The sequence below is a fragment of the Branchiostoma lanceolatum genome, chromosome 8 (assembly GCF_035083965.1).
Source record: "Branchiostoma lanceolatum isolate klBraLanc5 chromosome 8, klBraLanc5.hap2, whole genome shotgun sequence".
Classification (NCBI taxonomy): Eukaryota; Metazoa; Chordata; class Leptocardii; order Amphioxiformes; family Branchiostomatidae; genus Branchiostoma; species Branchiostoma lanceolatum.
The window spans coordinates 6,901,626-6,928,164 of NC_089729.1; the positions used below are offsets into that span (position 1 = coordinate 6,901,626).

Sequence of the window (26,539 nt, forward strand, 5' to 3'; positions counted from 1 at the left end):
TACAAGCCCAAAGGGGTTCATTTCTTTGATATGAAAGTCCAGAAAATTCCATGTTCGTGATTGCAGCAAGAAAGGGCAATGCTTGTCACACAAGAAACAGACTAGATCTACCTTAATAGTAATAGTTTGCAATACTATGTTCCTTTACCTGGAATGCGGTGAAAGCTAACAATGCAAGAAGTTATGGATCCACTTGCGCTATAATGTCAACAAGCAAATCTTCCGGGGTAACTACCGGCCAAGACTAGCCTTGGCTGTTAGTTACGATTCTGCTATCCGAAGATCTGCTTGGAGATTGATAAGATCTGACTGGAAGGCGCGCTTTTGTGTTACGCCGCTTTTTGAGTCCCATCTGCCCGCCCCCGCTGAAGACAGGAAATTAAACAAGAATCACTTCATTAGAGCCGGGAGGTTGGCAAGCATGTCTCCCCAGGGCCGTGCTTACAGTTTCTACGTGTGTCGTCAACGCCCCGTCGTTTTATGAAATACTCGTCCTGATTGTTCTGATAGTGGCTTTCGTATTTGCTTTTAAATATGGTGCGAGGAAGTTGGAGAGTTTGACAGTCACTCGAATACTACACCCAAACTGACCGTCCCGGGAGAAGTGGCGCCAATGCAATACATCAAAAAATAACAATCCTGACAATGAATGTGATTTTTTATGTATATATTTGCTTTGGCCCCGACATGTAAGTGGACCTCTACATCCACCCGTTCTTTCAGCAGCAACACATGCGTCACATGGACACCGTTGCCATGATGACTGCATCCACACGTCTCTGAGCGGATTCCTCCCGGCTACCTGAGCACCCACTCGCATTGTGCGTGGCCAGGGCAGGGCAGGGCAGATTTAGCCGGAGGCGAGAGCGGTCTGCTGAAGAAGCTGTCCGCCTTCAGAAATCGTGACGTCTCTGATCCTACAAATCCTCCCGCAGACGGCGTTAGTTTTTGGAAAATCTTATTGGCTGAGGTTGAGAAGGAAGCAGGAAGCGGCTGATCCTGGCCACAGCGGAAGAGTGGCTCTCCTCGGTCGCTAGGATTAAGTCAGGTAAGCATACAGCTTTGTCTTCTGCGTCGTTTTTAACCCCAAATTTTATTAGGTTGCCATGCTGCCACTCTAAGTCGCAGGACATAACTTGATAAGGTTTTAACAACCGTATGTTTTTTTTTTAAATACATGTATGTAAATATATATATGTGGAGGAAGATAGAATTAGCATTTAGCAAGCATTCCATGTTTCTCAACTATGTGTCCATCGAGGCACTTATTGATCTATGTTCTTCCAACTACTGCCATGACGGCTTTCTAATCTTGCTAAAAGAGTGAAGAAAGCACCATCCCGCAACGTCTGTAAGATACAGTACGCCAACCAGACCACTCGTATGCTTCATACCATTCTATTGTGCGGTCCTGTACTACGACTGCTCTCGGGCAATAGTATACACTATAGATAGTAGGTGGTGTGTTTTTCGTGCTATCTTCCTTCCCATCAGGTGATGAAGTTAGCCTTCCTTAATTAATCCGATCATGCTACGACACACTTTGTTTCTGACAAGTCACCCCGCAAATCCTGGCGTATGTGTCACGTCAGAAAATCCACAAACGTGACGTCTGATGCAGCAATCGTTCGAGATGATTCGAGATGTTAGCAACCTGGTTTGAATAAAGGGCATTTTGTCTACTGTCCTTCTATTCCCATTTATAAAGTTCAATCATACCCATACAAATCACGTTTTCACAGGGTCTCGTTACCTTATCTCCAAAGATGTTTTTGCCGCAAGCGTTCAGTTACAAACCGTCTCCTTCCCTCATTAGCGGATCCCAGGAGTATGTTCACCGTTCTTCTTCAGAAGCTAGTTAGTAGAGCGAGCAAAACGCGCGGTGCACATTCACAACCACGGAAATGGGTGCATGCGACATTTTGTGGTTTTAGGGATACCAGATCCACCGTGCCCCCTGAAAACAACATTTTCTTAAGATAAGCTCCGTGCCATTTTTCTGCAGTTTTGCATCTAGAATTCTTGAAACCGGTCCAGAGCGCATTGACGACGGTGAGGATGTTTTAGAAAACATAACACCAACTATATCCTCGTCCATCCTTTTGCATCGCTAACTGCTTGAGGTCAAACTGAGCAGGAAATGTCATTCTTTCTGTTTTCACCAGCCAACATTAGGCAGTTATGATAGCAGAAAATAAGGGACACTGTCTGATTCAATGAGCAATTAACGTTTCTTAGCAACGCCAAAACTCGCCATACAAATTAAAGACGTACATTGTGCATGGGCACTCATCGATACACGACACACGTCAGTTCTAAGTATTTCTCTTTCACAATAGCTCGTAATCAAGGGGTCGTCTTTTTTCAAGTCTTTGGAATTTAAGAGGTAACTATTCATCTTTAAAACACAGCTATAGAAAAATGTTTCTGTTACTATTGTAAACGCTTCCATGATGACAAGATCCGAATTTGCCGGCCGAGTATATTGCAACTTTGTATGATATATACTCGTAAACAGAGACATTTCTGTGGGTGGAGGAGGCTTGTCTGCGGACATAAAATGACCTTATGGTAGCTTGAATCTAAAAAAATCTTACCGTGCCAATATCTCATACTCTTCATGTTACACTGACTTTGAATACAGCCGTATAAAACTGTATTGTACCTCACGGTACGCTTAAGTTCTGGCTAGGCTACACCAGCCTACGTAATACTCCGTCTTGTTGACTTTCCAACTCCCCATTTTATGCCGCACTATCAAAAAGTCTGGCGCGATTAGTGAAGTAACCATTAATGGCATTACTATGTAGCACACTGACATAGGAACACCTGCTTACATGTCCCTACAAAGGATAGTATGACCAAACTGTTGTCTGCTGCCCGTGGTTACCTCACACGTGACGGCAAATGTTTGTTTTGCTGTAACATGAGGACCGAGCAAGTGATTTGCATCACGAGAGCCGGATGGATGTTTCACTTTCAGGTGGGAAAAATTATCAAGATAATCTGAAAGTAAACTCTAACCACCACATAACACCAAATGTTTTCTTGATATCCATGACGATGATTCAAACGATAGGAAGTGTAAGGGTGTCTTGAACAGAAAGGTATGAACGGATTCACGGGAAAACGTTTGGAGCAGCATAGTACAACATTCTCACCGAATGGACTTCAGACGTTTGTACAGTTGCATTTGCCCGGTAAGGCATCTTTTTTTTCACGTTTCACGGAATTTTCTGGTGATTTCAAACCCTGCATTGTAATATAAGATGAAAGTTAGTAAACAACAATTGAAGATTTTGTAGGAACATGTGACTCGAAAGTGTAGATAACATTTTTTTTTCCTTTGACGGTGAGTATCCGACGGAGAGTTGAATATTCACTTGACACTCCTTGATAAATATGCTACTTCTTTGTTGAAGGAAATATCTTGCCGCAAGTCCCTCTCTTGCGCTTAGCCTCATACAGTGTATCTAACAACATTAATTGATTTTACTAGGGGGATTCTTTCGTGTAACCTTACTTCATTTTTTGGTTAAAAGCCTCCTTCATTTGGTTAACGCCCTACCACAAAGGCAAAACAGAAACCCTCATTCTTCTGGCAAAGTGTAATTGAAGGTCGCAGCACTCGCCGCTATGATGAAATGGACAACAAGTCATATGCATTTATCTTCAAGGCCCTCACCAAAGCAGTGTATCAGCTAATCTGTGAATAAGACTTTGTTTTGTCATTTTGCTGCTGGTTTCCACTAGGTTCCATATTGATCTATGAAGACCTAACTTAAATTGCATTTCCTCCGTGCTGTCATGGAAATGTTGATGTCAAATACTAGTACAAGCAGCGCCAATATAAGTCTATTGAACCCCGGCTGGAAGGAATGTTGATCTGTCTGTGGTGCTGAATGTTGCGTCGTGGGACTGTTATCCGCAAACTCGCAAGACATCAGGTTTTCTAATGCGTTTCCCACCAGCAAACATGGGTCTAATACCTTTAGAATGTCCATTTCGCTACTCGGAGTTAGGCTACATCCTGTCTAGTTAAATCGAAATTCTTGGAGCATATGGGAGGTGGATTTAGATGTTTCTTGAACAAACTGTTAAAAAAAAAAAAAAAAAAACGTTCTTCGCGTGTACAAGATCACAAAATCCTACTCCTTTACGAAGATTCGTGGTACGACAGTGTTTCACTAGCCCAGAAAAACACAACGAATTACATGCTAACTTCTTGACATTTGCATCTCCTTTCGCCGCATTGACGTGGAATCAAAAGCCCACATGTGTTTTCAGTACGTCTCTTAATGAACATAAAAATGACTTGGGTGTATTCATATCCTGCAACAAAAAAATCAGAGACCGGGCAATCAATTTACATTGTCTGAGTATGGGCACCTGGGGCTGTTTGTGAGAAGTACCATGTCCGCTGGTAACCTCTGATGGCGTGATGTAGTTCATCACTGGAAATATTGATAAGGTTTGCAGGAACTTTCGTTGTGCATTACGTTTGCTTGTCGTCAATATCTCAAGCCATGAGAGCCGGTCAATTAAGTTTTGTTATTCTTGTAATTTTGCACAAACCGCGATTACACCCACTTGTTGTAGAAGTGGACATTTGCAAACAATTATGAAAATAATTTGCCCAAATTGACCATCTACATTATGCTATAGAAGGCTTGATTAGATGCTCTAATTACTGTCAGAATTTGAGGGCCACCAAGAAGTCACTAATATTCAGAGGGCAAAATTATTCCATGGCCATGTATGTGGTAAACAAGGACGAGCTCTTATTCAGACTTGACAACAGCTAAAATGTCAATAATTTCATACAAGCTACTTTTTGTGATGAAGGACAGGCCTACGTGCGTTTATTCCCATAGCAACCACGCAATGACGTTCTTACAATACATCAAAATACTCCACATGCTTTTAAACAATACACTCATCTTACTTGAGTACTTTGTTTATCGTACTGGAAGGGCAGTTTCATCCAGTTTATCCTGTCCGATTCTGCATGACAGCTTTGATAGGGTCTTGGCTATTGGCTTCTATCAATCCGGCATCTGATTTTGTACTTCAACAATTCACTTAATGATCTGCCAGATGGTACTTCAGCATACGTGCGGAAGAAAGGTACATTTTTCATGTAGGGTCAGCTTGCAGCGCAAACATATACAAGGTTGTAATCGCTTCTAGATCAAAGCATAGTATTTGGAAGGCATGTTTTCTTGGCTGTTTTCTTCACTGCATTTTGAGAAGGCAGGGAAGACCATTAGCATCGCTACTGACATTCTAAATGCACCTGCTGCAAAATGCAATTAGGGAAGGACGTACCTACTTATTTTTTCCAATGTTTGAGTTGAATATCACATCACATTTTGTCCTAACTGCACCATTCCTTTTATGTAATTTTCATACGTTTGAATTGCAATTTTAATACGGAAACAGAAAGATTTTATGAGAGAACAGACCAAAGGATTTCAGAAGGACACGTACACGAAAAGATTATTTTTGTCTAATCTGCTTTACATATGCATACCGGGTGATTATGGTTTGTCCTAATTGCAATCGAAAACGGAGCTCCTCTGAACTGATTACTTCTAAAAGGGCCGTTGCACAATGTTTCTGTTTTTGGTATTTGAGGAAGTAGCTCGGTGACGTGTGACCTAACAAAGAAATTGCGCCTTTCTCCTATTTTTTCTTTCCCTGGTGCAATTAATGTCTGCGTCACTGTGCGTTAAGCTGCCAGCTTACATCAGTATGTTCATGATATCCGCAGTAAACCGATAGAGCTTAAAGGATTACGTTTCCAGACGATTACTTGCATTCATCGGTGAGGCTGTTCTCAATTTTTAGAAATGATTTTCTTTGATCTCTGTTTCATTTCTGCCTTGCTGTAACGTGGTCTGATGCAGCATCTACTGCAATGTCCGATTTGGTTCTATGTAACCCTTACAATACCTGTGTTTTAGGCTGACGTAGAGGTCTGAAGCAAGGATGGCAAGGCTGGGCAAGTCAGGCAACCACAAGGTGCCTGTCACTTTGTGGATTGTTGCCATGGCCGCCGCGTTGTTACAGGTATACTAATTGATTGTTTATTCTCTCTCTTCGAGTGAGTTTCATATCTCATTATGATGATCATTACCAAATTGATGTCAGTTGTATCTATTCCTTTCTATTTACAAAATCTGTATCTCCACAAAAAAATGACAATTTTTTTTCGAAAATGCTGCTTTGCTATTTTGTCATTGTTGTGGTAGTAGAAATGATTGTTTCGTAATCACCATTAATGTTTCTCTCCATGAAGGTCATAAACGGCCAAACCACTGAAATGACACCGACTGACGCTACCTCCGTAACGGAGATGCTGACAACTGTCAATATGAAAGGTGAGAAATTATCACTTTTTGGCCATTCGTTCCCCTATCTATGTAAGCCCTAATATTTTATTTTAAGTAGCCCCCCCCCCGCCCTCCCAGAAAGACCTAATGTTGTCATTCTTTGCAACCCTCCTTAGATCTTGTATGGCAGCGAATTGTCAGTATAACCATCAGCGGTAACTGTCCATATACAATTGCTGCTGTCGCGTATTTTATGCATATGGAGATTATCCGATTTAAAAGCGCATCCTCCTTCTCGTCTATCCACATGATCCTCTCAGCAGTAAATCCAAAGTACAATCTCATAACAAAATATCGCCTTGAAGATAATTGTGCATTTATTTCAATGGTGTCGCAGTTTTCGTCTTTTTTATGTAGCCCTTATTGCTTTCTTTTATTTGATTATTGTAATAGCAGTTTTACTCTTTGTCGTCTGTATTGCCAGTCATGGGATCTGCTATATCTTATTGAACATTCGTGTAATACATGTACATGTAAAAGGCACTGGCACAGATTAAGTCAGCTTTACTAAACTTCTAGACCTAAAACTAGGACAAATGCGCAAAAAGGCCATAAATATATGCGGTACCAAGCTGCAATAAACATTTCGAGCGATAGGACTGCACGGAGTCACACATCAGGCCCTAAATTTAAGACCTCGTAAAATGGAATATTTGCACAAAAGTATTATCTTGGCAGAGGATACAAAATGATTGTGTTTCCCGGTAACGCACAGGAAACAACTCAACCGAAGGAAGGGTAGATCAAACCTCAGAGGAATCTGCAACCACGGAGTTCTACTCTACTCCAAACCCCGGGACGTCCGAGGAAACAAACATACAAACCACGCAATCAACTAGAGTATCAACAGAAGAGGAGGATTTAGTGAGCACGGAGGCCATGGTCGAGACGACGCGCGTTTCGGAGGCTACTGACCCAACTGAAGAAACCGCGACAACGACAGGTAGTTCAGCGGAGGAATATCTGTTGACATCCCGATCTCAAATCAATGGAACAGCAGCCACAACAGAGGAGGTAACAACTGAAAGTGACCCGACGGAGAGGGTAATCGTCTCGACCGCCACCGCACCACCAACCTACCCCTCAGAAGCAACAGAAGAAGCAGTTCTAACTGAGTTCGCAGAGACAGAGCCGGCCCCAACTGCATCAGCCTCACCTGACTTCACGTCAACAGGGGTAACTTCAGTTCCAAGTGTGATCACGGAGTCAGAAGATGAAGTCACCAGTGAGCCCATTACAACGCAATCAGGCCTCAACGTGATCACAAACACCGAGGCCGAAACCGTCTCAACTGAGGGTATAATCACACAGTCAGGTCCTAACGTGGTCACGATCACTGGAGTCTCTGTCTCAACTGAGGAAATGACCACGCAGTCAGCCTCGAAAGAAGCCATTGACATATCGACCTCAACTGAGGGTATGACCACACAGTCAGGTCTAGACATGACTACCACTGGAGTCTCTGCCTCAACTGAGGAAATGACCACACAGTCAGCCTCGAACGAAGCCAATGACACATCCGTCTCAACTGAGGTTATGACAACAGAGTCAGTCCCAACTGAGGTGTTGCAGACAGAAGGAGCTTTGTCAACTGAAGTTCTGACAACACAGTCAGCCTTCAACGGAGTCATTAATACTGACGATCCAGTCTCAACTGAAGACTTGGAAACACAGTCAATCCCAACCGAAGTATCCCACACGGAAGCTTTGTCAACTGAAGTCATAAGCACACGATCAATCTCGAACGACGTTATCAGCACTGAAGACCCAGTCCCAACATTGGATGTGGAGACACAGCCATCCCCAACCGAGGTCTTCAATACTGACGAGGCTGTCTCAACTGAGTTTATAACACCAGAAGCAATCACAGATATGGCCATGATGACTACAGATCTAGAGTCCTTGTCCACAGATACACAGGTAACAAAGGAAGCCATCCCCACTGAGTCCTGGACGACAAAGGAAGAGGCTCCAGTTGAACTCTTGTCGACCACCATGGGATCCCCGACAGAGCGTACTTCTACAACCAAACCATTCCTCACCACGGAATCAGATGTACTCGCTACGGGCACTGATGATCTACTAACAGAAGGTCCACGGGTCACAATCGTCACACAACCACTTCAGATAGCTGGCACAACTTTCCCTTCTGTCACAACAGCAGCTTCTACACATCTAGATGTTGGCCCAACTTCGTCCCCTAGCGAAGGTGCAATGTCAACGTCTGGATCCGTAAAACCGACCGATGAAATGGTTTCAACAGAGCTCATGGAAGAAATCACGATTGCTCCGCCCACAGAGCAACCCACGACAATGAGAACACCATCCACAGAAAGGTTCTCATCTGACACAGTCACAACGTTGGGCCAGGTGCTATCCACGTACAGAACCATTGCCATGGAAACTACGCAGACAGGAACACTGTCCGAAGCAACGCTAGAACCAATGACCGTGTCTCCTATTCCCGATGGCACGGGCCTTTCTACCGTGTCTACAAATACAGTTCCTGTAGACGTCACGGAAGATTACAGCGCAACAACAGAGGACATGGATCTTACAGACGCAACCGCATCGACAAAAATCGACAAAACTGTGACAGGTCAAACTATGGAGCTGTCTACGATGGATGCCATCGCTACTACAGATGAAACGACCGATGACATTGCGACTTCTGTGACGCAACGTTCTCACACACTCGCAGCAAGCCAGCCCACTTCCACGACCCTACAACCAGGACTGATACCAGATACCACAACAAGCCCAGTCGCTGATGTCACGACAGAAATTATGTCGGCTACGGAAACGTTAAATGACTTTTCTGTGCCAGTCACAGCAGTGGACCATCTGATGACCCGCCTCTCTGTAAACACGGTCGAGCCAATTGTATCAACAGAGGCACTAACGGAAACATCCAGTACAGACATGACCCTCCTATCCTTTAGCACGGTCGAGCCAATCGTATCAACAGAAGCACTAACAGAAACGTCAAGTACAGACATGGCCCACCTGTCTGCGAGCACGGTCGGGCCAATCGTATCAACAGAAGCACTAACGGAAACATCAAGTACAGACATGACCCTCCTGTCCGTAAGCACGGTCGAGCCAATCGTATCAACAGAATCACTAACACAAACGTCACGTGCAGATATGACTTCGGCATCCCTTACTACCAGTGTTTTCACTGTCAGTACTTCAACCCAACCTGACAACACAACCATGCATACCACGGTCAATCCAACCAAGGAAGCAGGTATGCACTCAAACTGACGCACTGAAGACCTCTGAGCTGTCCCGTGTTTCCTGCTGTGTTACTTCTCTAGTCTGTCACCGGTGCACATCTTGGAGTAGCCAAACTCGCCCTCTGCACCTCTGCGGCCGTTCGTCACTATCTTCTGCCACTTCAAAAATAAGACTCCTTGCATCTTTTCTCACTTTTTTCTTTCCATCTAACATCAGCTGACCTCTTCTTTAGTGCGAAAGATACTGTTCTGACAAGAAACCAACCTCCGTTGTGATTATGAAAGTCTTGCAAAAGCTCATGATATATATATTTTGCAATATCTGATACACATATGCAACACATAAATAATTCCCACCTTTGTCAGTTTGTGTTGCACTAACTTAAGATACCTCAGACAAAGACGAACATTTTCATGCTAAAATGATTAGTTCTACGTAGTTACATAGATGACAATTATTTCTTCTAGACATTGAAGACTGCATCCATGACGTCGACATTTGCCACGAGAACGCGACATGTGTCAACACAACATCCGGCCACGCCTGCGTCTGCAGGAGAGGCTTTCAGGGAGATGGTCGAAACTGTTCTGGTAAGCCTATCTATCATTACCATTGTTATAGTTGATTGAGTGATATGAGACCATGTAAACCAGTGTGTGTTCATATCACAAGAATACCAGGCATTTTTGCCAACTTCGAGACGGCCTGGTACAGAATGCATCAAATTTATCATATGCAAAATCGTTGTATGTCTGAAGACTATCAAATATCATGTATGGAGATCAGTAGCATGGTTTTCGGGAAAGACATGCTCAGATGACATAGCAACAAGGACGCAGTGGAAATCAGGTTATGTAATAGCACATTGTATATGTTTCAGACATAGATGAGTGCTCCACACAGCCACCTGTACCGGACTCGGCTGCGATGCCTGGAGAGATTTCCCGCCACGGCTGTTCTGATGTTTGTGTGAACACCGTGGGGTCGTACCACTGCGCATGTCCGGAGTATTTCACGCTGAAGGGGGACGGGAAGACGTGCGAAGGTAGACAGCTTTTCTAATTACCTTTAGGTGCACCCTGGCATTCGGCTATATTTGTTTTTTCGTCCAGCATTGAAGGATAATGTAACCTTTAGCACACTGGAGTAGCCGTTTGGTACCCCATTCCCTATTGAGTTGGACAGCAGGGAGAAGGTTAAGAGTTACTTTTCAACCTAACGCGGCTTATCCGCCCGGCCGACACAACGCTAGACACACCCTTGTCGAACCTTTATTTTTTCAACAAAATGTTGAAGTATTACGTAATGTATCAGTGAATTACCCAAATTGTACCATGTCCATTGTGTACAAATATAGCTGAAGAATCTTGTGCGGTCAGCGCGAACCCCTGCAGACCAACTGTCCACTCCAAATGTGCAGTCGCCAATGGAACATATGTCTGCAGCTGCTCCCCTGGCTTTCACTTGGCATCTAATGGGTACAGATGCGAAGGTAGGCATTTCTCTTCCTAACTACAGGCCTTTAAACAATAAGACACAACATATTGCTGAACATTGATTGCCAATAACTTCCATATGACCTTTATTTGACCAAAATTTATGGTACTATTCGATGACCCTATTGTCTTATTTTTTACAGACACTGACGAATGTTCCACTGGACACCACAACTGCCATGCATCTGCTCAGTGCGCAAACACCTACGGTGGTTTCTCTTGTACATGCTCAGATGGATACATTGGAGATGGAACCAACTGTACAGGTATACGTTATTGTTATTGTAATATAACAGTGGTATATCATTCCGTCTGAATTATTTTGCTTTTGCTGATATTCTCTTCGCAACACGTCTACCACATTGCCCTAATCTACAGTTAGATATAATGTTATACAGTCAAAGTTGCATTGATCTCAAACACACACTCAAGGAACGGAGGGGAAATGGTTTGTAAGTAGGGACGGTTGCTCCAGACAAGAGGGCCTTAATTATGGACAGGACTGTTTTTGTGTGGCTTAGTCAAGTCAAGTCAAGTCAAGTCAAAGTTTATTGCACAACGATTGTAACAGGTACAATGTAAGGCAAAGATAAAATGCTACTGGCTACTTATATCAAACTACTAAAAGCTACAGGAAGGTTCAATGCTATACAATGATTAGGTTCTAGGCTGTACAATGTTCCATTTCAAACTACAAGAAAACACTATCTATATAATATTATCAGAGGTAGAAAATATCAACAGGTGATACAATATGGAGCCGTATATGTCAATTATACAATAACATGGCGAAGAGATGAATGTCTTATACAACTAAATCGCTATTTCACGGATTCTTTTTTGCATAGATGTAAAAATATATTGGCCTAGATATATAGATATTGTTTCAGGACATGACATAAGTACACGGAACGTCTCTGTTTTCGACTGAGGTAATGTTACATTTGTTTTACACTTGATTGTCTGCAATAACTTCACTCTTTCATCTTTATATGTTGGACATTCCATTAAAAAGTGGTATTCGTCTTCGACATTTTCTTTACACGTAGGACAGAATCTCTGATTGGCTGGGACATTTCGGTGTCTGCCTTTTTCAATTTCAAGACAGTGTGCTCCAATACGGAGTTTTGTTGTGTGTGTTATGAAGGATTTGTTTTGGACTGACTGGAGGTAGTTCTCTATATGAAAGTCGGTTTTTATTTTTGAATATGTTTCAAGTTTCTTAAAGCTTCTTATCGTTTGCCGCCAGCTTGACAGAAACTCGCCTTTCAGGCGCTCCTTAAACATTTCTCCGAAATATTTGGCATCGACGGTAGGGTTCAACCAAATGCTTTGGAGTCCATGTCTGCAAAGTGTATCACGTATATGAACAACCCAGTCTTGTTCTTGTCTAACGGCTTCGTCATACGCCTTTTTAACAATTCTGTCGTTCGGCATGCTGTTTAATCTTATCCAGTATTTAACCATTTGAGTCTGAGTATCTATGTATAATGGATACATACCCAATTCGCCTCTCACAGCAGCGTTAACCGAACTTTTGGGGACGCGAAGGAGTATCTTGCAGAAATTTAGTAAAACATATTCTAGATCGGAAATTTCGTACGAAATTGATGGTTGGACCACTGTTATATTTTGGTTTGCTAGATCACTAGATCGATATATAATATTTAGCTTGTCACTGTATCTACTAAGTCGTAGAAGAACAGGTCGAGTAGAAGATGGTTCGGTTTTTTTCCCGACACGGGTTGCCTTACGGATACTCACATCTGATCCTAAAACCGGAGATATTATGTCGGATACAGATTTCCTAATGTTCTCATTTGGATTCTCAGTTATTCCATGAAGTATGAGGTCTCGTGACTGAACATTTGTTCCCAATATTTCACTACAATATAGCAGGATTGGTTTAACTAGGCTATTAAATAGATCAAGTGCCAGAGGTATGGATGGGTTATGATTTGACATGAGGATGGACTTTAGTTTAAAAGAAGCCCGGAGGGCTTTTATTCTAAGTTGTTTTGTTGCTCGATGAAAAGAACCAGAGGGTGTTATATCTACCCCTAAGTATGTATAGAAGTTAGTTATGTTTAAAGTTTGTCCCTGTGATTGGAAACTATGGTTTCGGCTATTACCTGTTCGCGCATTTTTAGAAAATATCATAACTTTAGTTTTATGGCTGGGAGCGTTGGCTGCGCCAGGTGGTTGGCCGGTCAGGTTTGACTTACTATGCTTAGGCAGGGTTTACACATGCATTTTCGAGCACACTCGGAGTGTGAATGTACTTGGAAACGCGTGTGGCAACCGGGCCTTAAGGCCCTGTCACACTTGTACGTATATTCAAGTGCGTATGAGTTGCGCATCATCATTTCTTCCGTTTAAGTAAAGTTTGAGGGAAGAAGTTGTTTTTCACTTTTACCCACCGTTGTGCAGCCTGCTTATCGAACCAAATTAATGACTTATTCGGCTGCAAACTTAACCTAAACCAAGAACATGTTAATACGCAACTCATACGGACTTGTATATACGCACAAGTGTGACAGGGGCTTTAATATCAGAATCACCTCTTTGTTTCTCAGATGTGGATGAGTGCACCTCCGGAACAGCCTCTTGTGATGACAACGCCTCCTGTGAGAACACAGATGGTTCCTACGCCTGCACCTGTAATGAGAACTATGAGAGCACCGTGCCAGAAAGTACCGGATTCATGGGCCAATGCAGAGGTTTGTGTGTCCAGACTTTTCCATTATTAGTCCAGCATAAAAAAGCTACCGTCTTGATTTCGTCTTGTGTTTGTATCCTCTTTGTGTATCATATTCACCCATATTGACCATATCCTGACGCTGTTACATAACACACGCGTCTGTACATTTACTACGTTCCCATCGCTGTAGCTCATACATAATCAGTGAATAGTTGATTAGTGCACACATTCTAGCCACTGTCATAATAGGATTATTCGAATCAGACATAGTAAAAATCCCCCAAATGTGGTAGAGTTTGCAGTTAGTTTTACTTTTTTTTCTCTCCTTGTCAGAGGTTCGCCTGTTCCCGGATGGTCTGGAAGGACACCGGTTGTTCGGTAACTCTACAACAGAGGGGATGTCTCCACTCATCGAAATACCGGAGGGTTTGCCGATGCCTGGGGGGCGATTATGCAACTCTGCCTACGTAGGTCCACTTTTTAATCAATCTACAGAACAAGGCTTAACATATTAAGGAAAAGGATTCAATACTTTGTCAGAACAAGAGACGGGCTAAGATAGACCCTGGAACAAGTTGTCGAAATTCTTGGTACACGAATTTTTTTTCATAACTTTCCTAAGAAAGTGATTGAAAAGAACCTCATCATCTTCGTTTGAAACAAACTTAATGGCAGTACAAATATCCATGGACATCAGCAAGCTAATCATCCCCAAATCTATATACAGCCTTCTCGTGTTTAACACTTGCCAAGGAACAACGAGAACGATTCCAACTGACCTTGCAGATTTTATTTGAAGACCACGTGTCCTGTTTTGTAGATCCTGGAGAATGGGGTGATTGTGATAACGACGCTGAAAGCATCTCAGCGTAGCGCTGTGAGACCCACCTACCGACACCCCACTACAGACCCGAACGCGTTCGGAGAAACCGTCTGTGGGGTCATCGCGCCCTTCTGGGCTGACGTCATCATGGGAGAGAACTATCCATCCGAGGTGATTATCTTTAGATATCATCATCATCATCATCGGTCGTCTGCGCAGTAGGCGACAGTGAGTTTCGACCAGTTCCTTTTGTCGTTGGCCAGTTATACAATCTGCTGTGGTGTGAGTTGACCGTAGTTGTCTCCTGGGAGCTGCTGAATGTATTGCAGATGGGTGGTTGGCGTCTGCGTCTGCCATGAGATGTTTAGATAATGACATCTATCAAGTGAGTAAAGATAAAATGTCACTCAGTAAGATGAAACCAAACAAACCCCAGAGATATCAAGTACAGATCATAATGAATAATATACGTGAATATGCCTGGCAACTATAGATTTTGCCTATTATCTTTGGCCTTTTATGTTTTGTACCCTGTAGGTCCGATATGAAGTGTACCAACAAGAAACGGGCCGTGGACGCGTACGGAGCTCGCTGCGAGTACCGCCCAGCAGAGGACTCAACAAAAATGCCATACTTCGTCGGCTGTCTATGCTTATAGGGTAGCTATTCACCACTACTTTACACAGTAGTATCAGTAGCAGCAATAAGTGAGTGAAGGATATCGTTATCCTCAAAAACACGCCAGATTAACTAACCAAAATATGTGTCAACATGCGTTAGGTATCTCTAGTGGGTGTCAAAAAACACAAGTTTGGCAGATTTGAATTGCACATTTAATCTGAATTTCTTGAATTCATTTTTTCAACTTGTTTCCCTTCTTTAAAAGTTTGGAGTTCGGCACAACCGATATGATGACGTACGCTCTTGTGGTGACGTGGAAGAACATGACGATGGCAGGAGATCCTGCCAGGGGCGGCATACCGGTGAGTTGTTTGTTTGTTTGTTTGTTTGTTTGTTTGTTTGTTTGTTCGTTCGTTCGTTCGTTCGTTCGTTCGTTCGTTCGTTCGTTCGTTCGTTTGTTTCCTTGTTTGCTGACAAAATATTTTCATATTGTCTAAAAGCGAAGATGAAAGGTAAAATGGCAGGACATACAATATAATAGGATATGACACAAACATTTCAACATTGACGGAATCTTTTTTCAAACGGTCTGACAATGTTAGACTGCAATCTTTGACAGCGCTACCAATGCTAAATTGTAAGCTACAAGGTAGTATACCAATCATGATGTTTATTTAGTGGTTATCGGTATTTTCATGGCTCCTCATTCCGCAATATTTCTAGACCAACACCTTCCAGGCGGTTCTAACGACTGACCGCAGGAAGACCTATGCCCTGTACTTGTACGACGACCGCAGGATGCAGTGGGACCCCCAGATATCCCAGGACAACCTGGTGGACGGAAAATGGCCGGCATTCATGGGGTACATCATCCGGGGGAAAACCGGACTGTTGACAGTTGTTGAAGACGAGAATTCACGGTATGATAAGATGATATTTCAGCGTAGTTGGTTCTTTTTTGCGTACTTGTCTTTTGTTGTTTAGAAAGTTAATAAACACGATTGCCATGTGTGATAAAAGCCAGCTTAAGAAGATGGTACAAATGATGAAATGATGTGAAATATGTGAGAAAATGATGCAACAGATTAAGCACATTAAATGGAATATCCCGATTTGGGGATGAAAAGCTTTGTAGAAAGACTGACTACTAATTGCATCACATGGCACACTTCATCATAGACAAAAATCGAGCATGGAAAACGGCCAGAAGAACTGCTCACAGCCGAACGTGTACTGCCTGGACAGGAAGTCGGAAGGCCGCTGGATCTATAGAATTGACGACAACAACGCCACCTACGTCAACCCTCGGAAACAGTGTATGGACTGGTACCTGGTAGGTAGTATATACCTTCTCTGTCGGTCATGGTCATAAATAAACAAAAATTGTAAGAATCAATTATCAACTGTAGCTCATATGGACACAGCGACTGCAGTCATCTTAAACTCCCTCTTGTACGATATACCACTGAAGAAAATTCATAATTATGTGATATTCAATGTTTTCGAGGGGAAAAAGATATTGTTCCTCTGGAAAAATTGTACAATACAAAAATCTAACCCTCTTCTTTGCGTGTTGTTGTTTTCAGACGTAGACCCATTTTTCTTACCTACATTTTCGTCCGATTTTGGATCTTATTAAAGGTTAGAGCGAAGCACTTTGTTTTGTGTTCTTCAAATCTGAGAGCAGATTGATATGCGTCTGTTGACATCTCTAGGTACAAACTGACGTCACCGATATGTTTGGGTCACTTCCTCCATGTCCAACCACCGCTGCGCATGCTCACTTGGACGCACGATGGAAGGCAGCCTCTGACGTCAGTTCCGGTGATCGACTTTGCTTTGATCTGAACCGCCCTTTGTCATCATCTGGTACGTAAATGTTAGAGTTTCAAGAAGCAACTGAACTTCACTTTTTATTATCTTTCTTTCTTTTCCTTGTGTTAACATTGCCAACACTTTCAATACAGGTGGGAACATGCTGTGCTGTTACCAAATGCCAGAGGGAGCGTTCATTAGAAACAACCGAGAGCGGTCCGGAACGTTCGAAAGGCGTGAAAGGGTAAGTTAGCAACGAACACAAGTGCCTTTTATACTTATTTTCGAGGTTTGCATTCAGTTGTATATCTAAAGAAATGCTGATGATCTACACCAGTGTGTAATGCAGTAAATGTCTCATGAACAAAACGTTTTCTGTGTGACCAGGGATCAGCCTCCTATCAGACCATTGACGCCAAGGCACGAGACTTCTGTTGTCTGGACTTCGGGAGCAAATACTGTGACATGTACTTCGAGAAACGACCGATGGGGTTTACTGAAGGATACGTCCCACCACGGACATGTAAGCATTCATCATTTTGTACATGTGCTTACACGTAACGTTAGATGTAGATGCCTTGATCTTTCTTTTTCGAATGCGTTTTCCTAAACACACAAAAGCACTTCTTCTCAGATACTGATCGAACAGTTACAAAGTTGCAGCCACTTGCAGGCCAGGTCAGAGGGGCTAGGTTGTTACACATGTAATATATGATACATATATATATATCATTTACCAGCCATTTCTGTCAGATGATTATCTCAAAAGTACTGTAGCCAGCCTTGCCCATAGATCTGTAACACTAACAGATTGACTTGTGTTTGGGTGACTTTATGCAGAAGCTAACAGTCTGTGAATGTCTTTGATTGTCCTTTTCAGCCCCAAAACAGATCTTTAACCCCACATATTTTTTTTCAGCGGCTGCAGCAGGCGACCCTCATATACTGACCTTAGACCGAGTCAGATATTCATTCAATGGCCTCGGGGAGTACCTTCTCTGCCACACAACGCTCTCTATCGCTTCATCGCAGAGTGCAGCAACTTTTTCCTTGCAGGGCAGAACCAAGCTAGTGGATGTGGAACCGGGAAAAACTCCAAGGGCAACCGTCTTTAGGTGATTCTCTTTGCTTTGGTTCCACTTTGATCGTTCATTTCGTTGCATTAAATGCAAACCCCCACAGCGGTGGCATAGTTTCATTCTCAGTATGTACGAACGAGCAGTTAGTAGGAAGTTGCTAATAAGGAGGTCCAATATTCAAGGCAAAAGTTGTGACAAGCCTTTTACAAACAAGCAACCAGACCAGCTCTGATGAAGTCATATCCCCTGCTAAACGTAAATAGGTTATCATCAACAACACCAAAACAATAAAAGTCACTATAACGTTACCTTGCATGTACATGTATGTATGTGTATCATTTAGTGTACAATCCCTTTCCCCACGCAGTGCTATCGGCGCTCGTTCGACGGCCAACAGCGTACAGGTGTACCTAGACGAGACGGGAGAAGCACTGCACATCATGATCGATGACGTCAACATGACGTATACCCAATATCAAGGCGGTCAGGACACCTTTGATGACGGGCGACTGGTGATGACCACAGGTCTGTCTTAGTTTGTTACTCCTGCTAGATTTCTTACTTCACCACCAATGTTTTTATTGACGAGCAAGATAAAATCATATAAGAGGATTTAGACGTCAGTTCCAATTTTCATTTCAAATCAGCAGTTTACATGCCTCTTTTGGGGTCCTCTTGTTCCCTTTTGTATCTTGAATAACTCATGACAGGAACAGCTCCAATTGCATTTCGATTCAATAAAGAAGCTTCGACTTTCAGATACCATTTGCTATATCATTGCTCTTTATATGCGTTTTTGTTTGTTTTTCTTTAGATTCGGAAGGCAACGTCACATCCGTTAAAGTGATATTCGACATCGGAGTATCAGTTGAAGTAAAGGCTGGATACCAAATGTTGACCTACACCGCCATTATGCCCTCTGACCTCATGGGAAACCTACAGGGAATGATGGGAAACTTCAACGACAACACCACGGATGAATTCCACTGGCCAAACGGGACAGCGGTTGGGTTTTCCAATAATACTAACCCTAGTGAAGAGCAACTGTACGGCTTTGGGGAATCATGTAAGTTGATTTGTAAAGTTGGTCAGCAACGCCACCTATCAGCTGCAATCATGTTAGCATTTGTATGAGTCGAACCCACTAAGTTTTTGATCCGTTTGGGTAGTAAAGACAAAGGTACAAAAAGTATCAATAAGACTATACCATAAAGCGTCCTTGATTACACCAATCTTGCAAATATCAGTAGTTACTGTTGTAAAAACTTTTGTTGGCAAAGATTCTCTTTTAGTGATCTTTTAGATATCATTAAACAACCAATACAATCAGTGAACCATCCGTCGAGAAATGAAAATATGAACAGTATTGTTACATTTTTACCAGCAAAATGGATTTTTAGGTGTGTTTTTTTTCTGCACAGGGTCTTTGAAGAGCGTAGCAAACCTGAGGATGGAGGACGCCACAAATCTCACCCTCTTCCACTTCTACCCTGACGGCCAATCAGCGGCGACGTACGGCAATGACAGCTTCACCCCTTTGTTCTTTGACCTTGGCGCCATGTTTGAGAACGACACGGAGAGACAGAGGGCGGTGCAGGTGTGCGGCGGGCCGGACAAGAAAGAGTGTCTGTTTGACATCGCGCTGACTGGGAACGAGGCGGTCGGGGTGGCGGCCGAGCAGGGCATGAAGAGTGCGGAGATATCAAACAACGTCCTAGGTGGGGTCTGTTGGCTATTGAGACCATTTCAGGAATGTGAAAGCTAACCGAAAACATGTTTTAATGTAGTGTTTGGAAGCCCATCGAGAAAGAATGTAGCTGCTGCGTTTATTTTTTGCTTACTTTCTGCTTCTTGTTCTGTAGGCAATACTCCTCCAAGACTCAACGTGACGTCAGAAATCAGAGCTGTGGTTGGTCAGGAATTCTTCTTGCACATTACCGTAGAGGATGACGGTCAGGTTTCTGTCTCACTCACTGGCCCTGGTGAAATAGACGGAAGCAACACATTCAGGTAAAGGCATTTCCACACAGTCTATAATGTGTCTGTCGTTTCTAAAGGTGTTTTTTTTTTTCTTTTAGTTCAAGAAAATTTTTCTTTATTTACGATTCACGTTTGAATTTCATCTCGCCTGTCTGACTTAGTTAGAGGCAAATTAGCGAGGTGCTTTTGTAGTATCCCCCTATTCTAACACATTTAAATCTTTCTTTCAAAGATGGACTCCTGAAGACACAGAAAACGTCACGATCAAGTTCCTTGCACAAGACGACATGGGCGCGACCTCCATGGCAACGCCTGACGTCACAGTGTGCAGCTGCCTACATGGCGGAGCGTGTGAATGGGGCGTGACGTCACAGCGGGTTGCGGGGTTTGCAGTAGCCACGTGTGCCTGCCCCCTTGGGTACACCGGGATGTTCTGCGAAACTGACTTTGACGGTTGCTCTATCGCCCCCTGCTACCCAGGTGAAGCACCAAAAAAACAAGATCCATTTGCAGTTTTGTCAAGAGTTCTTTAGTTACAAGACCAAATCTTAGTCTCCACATTTGCACTTTAAAAATGAAGATAACAACCGACTAGAAGATTAATCTATTTGCCTAATTCAAAACTAACTTTGAATCCTTTTGTTTTTCAATCTAAAAAGGAAAGGTGTTCTAACTACTCTACTTTTACTATAGGTGTGAATTGCACGGACTCCCAAGCACCCCTTGACGCAGGTGAGAAGGAGTACACCTGTGGTACCTGTCCGACTGGTATGGTGGGAGACGGAGAGTCTTGTTCAGGTAAGGGACTAACATTTACATCAGTTGTATTTGAAGGAAAAAAAAACAATTTTGAGATGAGCAGCGCCTCATTGTGCTTGTCGAAAAGAGCTAGGGGAATTTCCCCGTACAATGAACCTGTAAATACTGTATATAGCGTCTGTCTTCTCCGTCACGACCAGTGGAAGAATAGCTCTTCAGTGAGCAAAACTGGATCGACATCACTTTCCTTTCCTCTTAAGATGGCATGTTGATACTGGCTATCTAAGAACGTCAAGCAGCAATGAAATACATTCCATCTGATATTCACGTATTCACTCCCTCAGATCTCGATGAATGCGTCCTACCAAATGACGATCCGAAAGTACACGCATGCGTGAACTCGGTCTGCCATAACACGGCTCCGGGATACAGGTGTGAGTGTCACCCTGGGTATGAGATGACCGATGACGTACGGACATGCCAAGGTGAGATACTCGCCGCTACATGTCTTTTCATACGACTAGAACAAAACACAAATTCCAGTGCTTCGCAAGAGAAACACATTAAAAGCAGTTTCAGAGATCGTAGTACTTAGTCGTCAATATATTACATGACATACTACACTACGAATTACTACAATAGCTTTGATACTTTTGTTATAATCTTGCAGACATCAACGAGTGCGCTACTGCGAACAACTGCCACGAGCATGCCCACTGTAACAACACAGCGGGAGGATTCACGTGCGCATGCTCAGAAGGTTTCACAGGCGACGGGCGATCCTGCAGAGGTACGTCATTTCTAGTATCACTTTTCAAGTTTCTTTCATTTGCTTTTATCGCATGGAAATTAGAAGTGTTGCAGTCGTTGTAGGTTGTAATGATGAAAACGCTGAAACATTTGTGCGTGTGTGGTGTGTTAAACCCCGTCCCTTCCTTCTTGTGTTCGTTTTGGTACCAAATCATCATCAGTCGGATTACATATTTTCTCTATTTCTTACACCAGATGTTGATGAATGCGCTGCTTCATCTGGTGGTGACTGTAGTCATCTTTGTGTCAACACTGTCGGGAGCTTCTACTGCGCATGCACGAGTGGATACACTCTTGGTGACGACGCGAAGTCCTGTATCGGTGAGTTTTTCTGAATCTAGTGAAAATACATCGAACAGACACTTGAACATAAAACACTTGAACAAAATTAATATTCTAGTCAGAAATTAAGTGTGAAAACGTTTTTTGTTTACAAAAGTTTGGACAGATTTTGCACATTTTGTTCTCAGTTGTTCTTTTTGTTGTTCGGTCCAGCGTTTCTCGTGCGTCCAAAGATTGATGGTTACTTCTTTCGTACAGATACGGACGAGTGTGTCCTGGATATTGACGGCTGTTCTCATGCCTGTACGAACACCGTGAGTTCCTTTAACTGCAGCTGCCCGGATAATTTCGCTCTAGGCTCGGACGGAAAGACTTGTCAAGGTAGGCACACGACATTCTCTAGTCAATCTTTAGGAACAAGTTGAAAATGAGATGTTTCTTAGCATCCTAATCCATTTATCGGAGTCAATTATTGTAACAAAGTAGAAAACTTTGAAGATCTACCTTCTTATGCTTTCAAGAACACCTTCTGGGAAAATAAGACATATTCTGACTGATGTGTGAACATCTTTTGATTCCCTCCAGCTTCCGAGCCGTGCCTCAACACAACGTGCTCTCCCAGTGACGTAGCCTTCTGCGCGGTGGTCTCTGGGAACGAAACATGTAGTTGTGTCGATGGGTACAGTCTGAATTCAAACGGAACCTTGTGTGAAGGTGAGTCAAGCTCTAATTACGTATTTTGTATTATGATAACTCCTGAGTCAGTTTAATGACTACTGTGATTTGTTTTGTTTTTATTATAAAGATTTTGCTTTCGTTTACCATTCCCAATCTGAATTTTATACTCTACGGGGGTGCTGAATTACTCTGAAATAGACATGTAACTTGCGATTCTGACAATAAGAAATCTTTTCTCATAGACATCGACGAATGCGAAACTTCCGAGAACTGTCAAGGGACCAACGTCTTGTGTAGGAACTTGCCTGGAAGCTACGTCTGCGCATGTGCAGGCGGATTTTACGCACAGAGTTTGAACGGCTCTACAACATGCACTGGTTAGTATCTCCATCTACCTTTGTTATAAGATCGTGTGTCGCTCGTTTTACTACTTTGTATAACGATAATAATAACTTTATTGCAGAACAATTGTACAAGGTACAAAGCATGGCATTCACTGGTACATAGATAACATTCTATCAGGCTAACCAATCTATCTAATACAATATTGTGTATATATCACGATGTATGGGAAGTTATTCAATTTGTTTGTTTGTTTTGAATTTCAGAATCCAAGACATATGCGGCTGAAATACGGGTCACAAACCAAGTATTCACCGCTGAACTTACAGACGCAACATCCACTCAATACAAATCAATGAAGACGAAAGCACAAAGAACCGTAAGTACTTTTTCTTCTTTTGCAATCATAAGTATTTAGAAACTTCTCCAGCATTAAAGAGAAATGGTTTACAAAACAACGTTTTCATGTTCTTGTGTTGAGCTTAATCATGTTGATTATGAATATGCCTGGCTGACATTTGCTTTGATCTCATAACACAGTTAGAAACGCTGTATAAGTCAGTGATGGGCAACAGTTTCCTGGGTGTAACCGTCGACGGGTTTAAGAACGGAAGCGTTGTCGTCATCTTCACCTTAAACCTGGCGTCCAACACCACCCACAATGCATCATCATCTGCGCACGCACTAAGAGAGGCCATCGCGTCTTCGGGCGGGGGTGAGCTGGTAGTGGACGGAAATAGCGTCACAGTTACAGGTGAGAAAACATCTTATGGGGCCATTCTGTGCCTGTAACATTGTAAATCCATCAGTCCACTGTTTGAGAAGAGTAATTTCTCAAACGTGTTAAAGAACCCACCACATCTTCTAGATTTGGGGTACGCGGTGGTCCAAATCGTTCAACCCATTATACAAGCACGAACTTAACTACAAGAACAGGACTGATATGTTACACTATAGTGACTTACTGATTATGTTATGCAAATAAACAAAACGGAGAAATAATCCGAACACTTTGACTGTAATTATTGCTTTTGAGGAACTATGTTATTTGTGTTTTCTACTGTCACTTTTGCCTGTATGCCTTTGTATGCTTTAATTGTAATGTGTAAATATGAATGTGTAGACCAAAGGAAGAATAGCCTCTTATGATGCTAATTGTGGATCTGACAAAAACTCAAAATTCAAACTCAAACACTATTGATGATCATTTCAGACATAGATGAATGTACCAGTAACGTCACCAACCTGTGCCATGCCAATGCGGACTGTACCAACACGGATGGGGGGTACATCTGTACCTGTACTGGTGGCTACTCGGACGGGTCTGAGGGGGGCAGCATCCCAGGATCCACCTGTCAAGGTAATGGAAGCATCCTACTTTACAAGGTTATGTTGACCGAGATGTTGAGGCCATTTATGATGTCTCTAAAGTTAACTTCGGTTCGGTAGTAATAAAGCATAGGAGATCAACTAGGCAAGCTAAAAAGTGCAGGCAAAGCCAAGATGTAATAATTCAGCTTTCTATTCCAGCTATAGTATACATGCATGACGGAGATATGTCCATGAATTGGTCTGCTGTGTATGTGTATGTGTATGTGTATGTGTATGTGTACATGTATGTGTGTATGTGTATGTATACCATAGACCTGTATGTGCACCTGTGTTATAGGAAGACACTGGACATCATGTTGTATGAAATCGATTATTTTTTTCCTTCATTCCTTTTATGTTTGCGCCTTTACAGCGACGTCGACCCCGTCCCAGGACAGGAAGGTGGGTAGCTCCGCCGTCCTCATCACGTTTGGGGTGCTGTGCACCTTCAGCATCCCGGCGCTGTGTCTGCTCCTCCTGGTCAAGATCAAAAAGGTCAGTTCAGTCAGGAGTCATCTCTCTTAACTCATTGAAAATCGCCAGTTGGCGATTTCCCCTGGTTAGATAAACAAACAAACAAACTGTAAAATAATACTAGTATCAATCTGTTCATAGGCTGAAATTTATAAACGTGGTTATCTCGGAGAGTTGCATGCTGTTGGCAACTAGTTGCTCATTGGCTGGAAAACTCATTCGCTTGTTTGCGAGGAGACCATGCTGTACTAGCGCGCAAGGATATCCTCCATAGAGTGCACTTCCTGTGGTGGTATTGATAATTTTGGAAACCATCTGCGTTCACTTATAATGGGCATTTACAGCAGCAGGTGTCATGATGGCAGATGTATCCTTAGGATAAACCATGTTAGAGAAAAATCCTCTTTTGATGTTGAATTGTTTAATGGGATAAATTACTAACAACATAAAATGTGTTCACTTTGATCAGTTTCATTATACCTTGAAGGAGAAACTCATTTTCAAAATATCACTAAAACACGAAAACAACATGTTTGTTTGCACGAAGGAGATTGAACCGTAGCGTGTCTTCTTTCTCTTGCAGAGATCATCAGTCGAGCCATCGGAAGATGGAGAGTTAAACTCGGGAAACGACCCTGAGTGAACACTGAGCTCCCCGGGGTGTCTTTAGCCGTGGGGATGTAGCACCTGTCATGTAACTTCTGATATATCCGGAACAGGCTGTTGGCTTTTGAGCATTTTGTTATCTCCAGGCAGATGTAGAAAAGCAAAATTTTAACGTTTCTCACGCTCCCAGTTCCTCCAAGCAGCTTTCTGAAGGCCGGCTTCTCCCCGTGACCGGAAACTTTAGAAACGTTACAATTTTGCCTTTCTACATCTGCTTGGAGATTAGGTATTCTGAGCGTATACAATTCACCTGAGATAGGAGAAGAATATATCAGGCCATGTTGCAGGCACCAACTATGTAAAATAAGATAATTATGTTAAAGATGAACACAATGTGAGGTTCGCTAATGATGTTTACGGTGATATGTGTAAAAGAGTATGTTTCTGACTTCATAGTGATCTGTTAGACTTTATGCCCAAGGCTACATCACGCACAAAATGGAACAAGATGTATTTTTGGAAACATTGGACTAATGTTCTGATACAAAACGGCTTAGAGTATATGCTGCAGCACGGGAAAAGTGTGTTTAGGTTGTATCTTAGGGTTGATACCATTCCTTACTGGATACTCCCTCACTCATGACGTCATGACACGTTTGCTGCTATGTAAACGATTTTACTGTTTTGAAATGGGCAAGTTCACCACAAAACTAACAATGAAGGGTGTCGGACGACATCAATGGAGCTTTTGACATAGCATTATAAGTACATATGAGATAAAGCCATGTGCAGTCGTAAATTGTGCAATACTGTTTATACCTATCAATGGTGGTGGTGTTTTATCTAGTAGACTGTGTTCCATTACCTTCGCCGAGAAGGTTATTTTTCTTGTATAATAATGTATGATCAAGCTACTCTTTTATTTGTAAACGTATTTACTCTTCGATTAGTGCTGCGGATTGCTTGTAGAAAACATATCAGTTATCGGGTGATTTTACTTGTTTGTGGGAACATTCAACAATTCCGCCATCACAAAGAGAATATAATTCATCGCGGTGAAGAAAGTC

The 26,539-nt window shown here is 42.6% G+C and overlaps 1 protein-coding gene across 1 annotated transcript; it reads left to right on the forward strand.

Moving 5' to 3' along the window:
- The first annotated feature begins 5,991 nt into the window (after nucleotides 1–5,991).
- LOC136440533 (mucin-4-like) lies at nucleotides 5,992–26,539 on the forward strand. The gene is made up of 35 exons (XM_066436582.1): nucleotides 5,992–6,072; nucleotides 6,302–6,383; nucleotides 7,111–9,645; nucleotides 10,103–10,225; nucleotides 10,516–10,680; nucleotides 10,993–11,127; nucleotides 11,275–11,397; nucleotides 13,708–13,851; nucleotides 14,166–14,299; nucleotides 14,653–14,826; nucleotides 15,193–15,314; nucleotides 15,542–15,638; nucleotides 16,000–16,196; nucleotides 16,456–16,609; nucleotides 16,992–17,145; nucleotides 17,244–17,335; nucleotides 17,479–17,614; nucleotides 18,011–18,206; nucleotides 18,538–18,695; nucleotides 18,985–19,236; nucleotides 19,592–19,888; nucleotides 20,033–20,180; nucleotides 20,383–20,630; nucleotides 20,844–20,948; nucleotides 21,254–21,394; nucleotides 21,580–21,699; nucleotides 21,915–22,040; nucleotides 22,260–22,382; nucleotides 22,587–22,715; nucleotides 22,922–23,056; nucleotides 23,288–23,400; nucleotides 23,562–23,775; nucleotides 24,235–24,381; nucleotides 24,766–24,887; nucleotides 25,450–26,539. The coding sequence occupies exons 1-35, from the start codon at nucleotides 5,992–5,994 to the stop codon at nucleotides 25,507–25,509; spliced, it is 7,482 nt and encodes a 2,493-aa protein (XP_066292679.1). The 3' UTR covers nucleotides 25,510–26,539.

What these genes read in the sequence shown, in the direction of transcription:
- LOC136440533 (XM_066436582.1), top strand. Translation starts at nt 5,992, where the DNA reads ATGGCAAGGCTGGGCAAGTCAGGCAACCACAAGGTGCCTGTCACTTTG. An exon ending in CGGCTGTCTATGCTTATAGG is followed by an intron (nt 15,315 to 15,541) that starts GTAGCTATTCAC and finishes CTTCTTTAAAAG; the next exon opens with TTTGGAGTTCGGCACAACCG. An exon ending in CGACGCGAAGTCCTGTATCG is followed by an intron (nt 22,041 to 22,259) that starts GTGAGTTTTTCT and finishes TCTTTCGTACAG; the next exon opens with ATACGGACGAGTGTGTCCTG.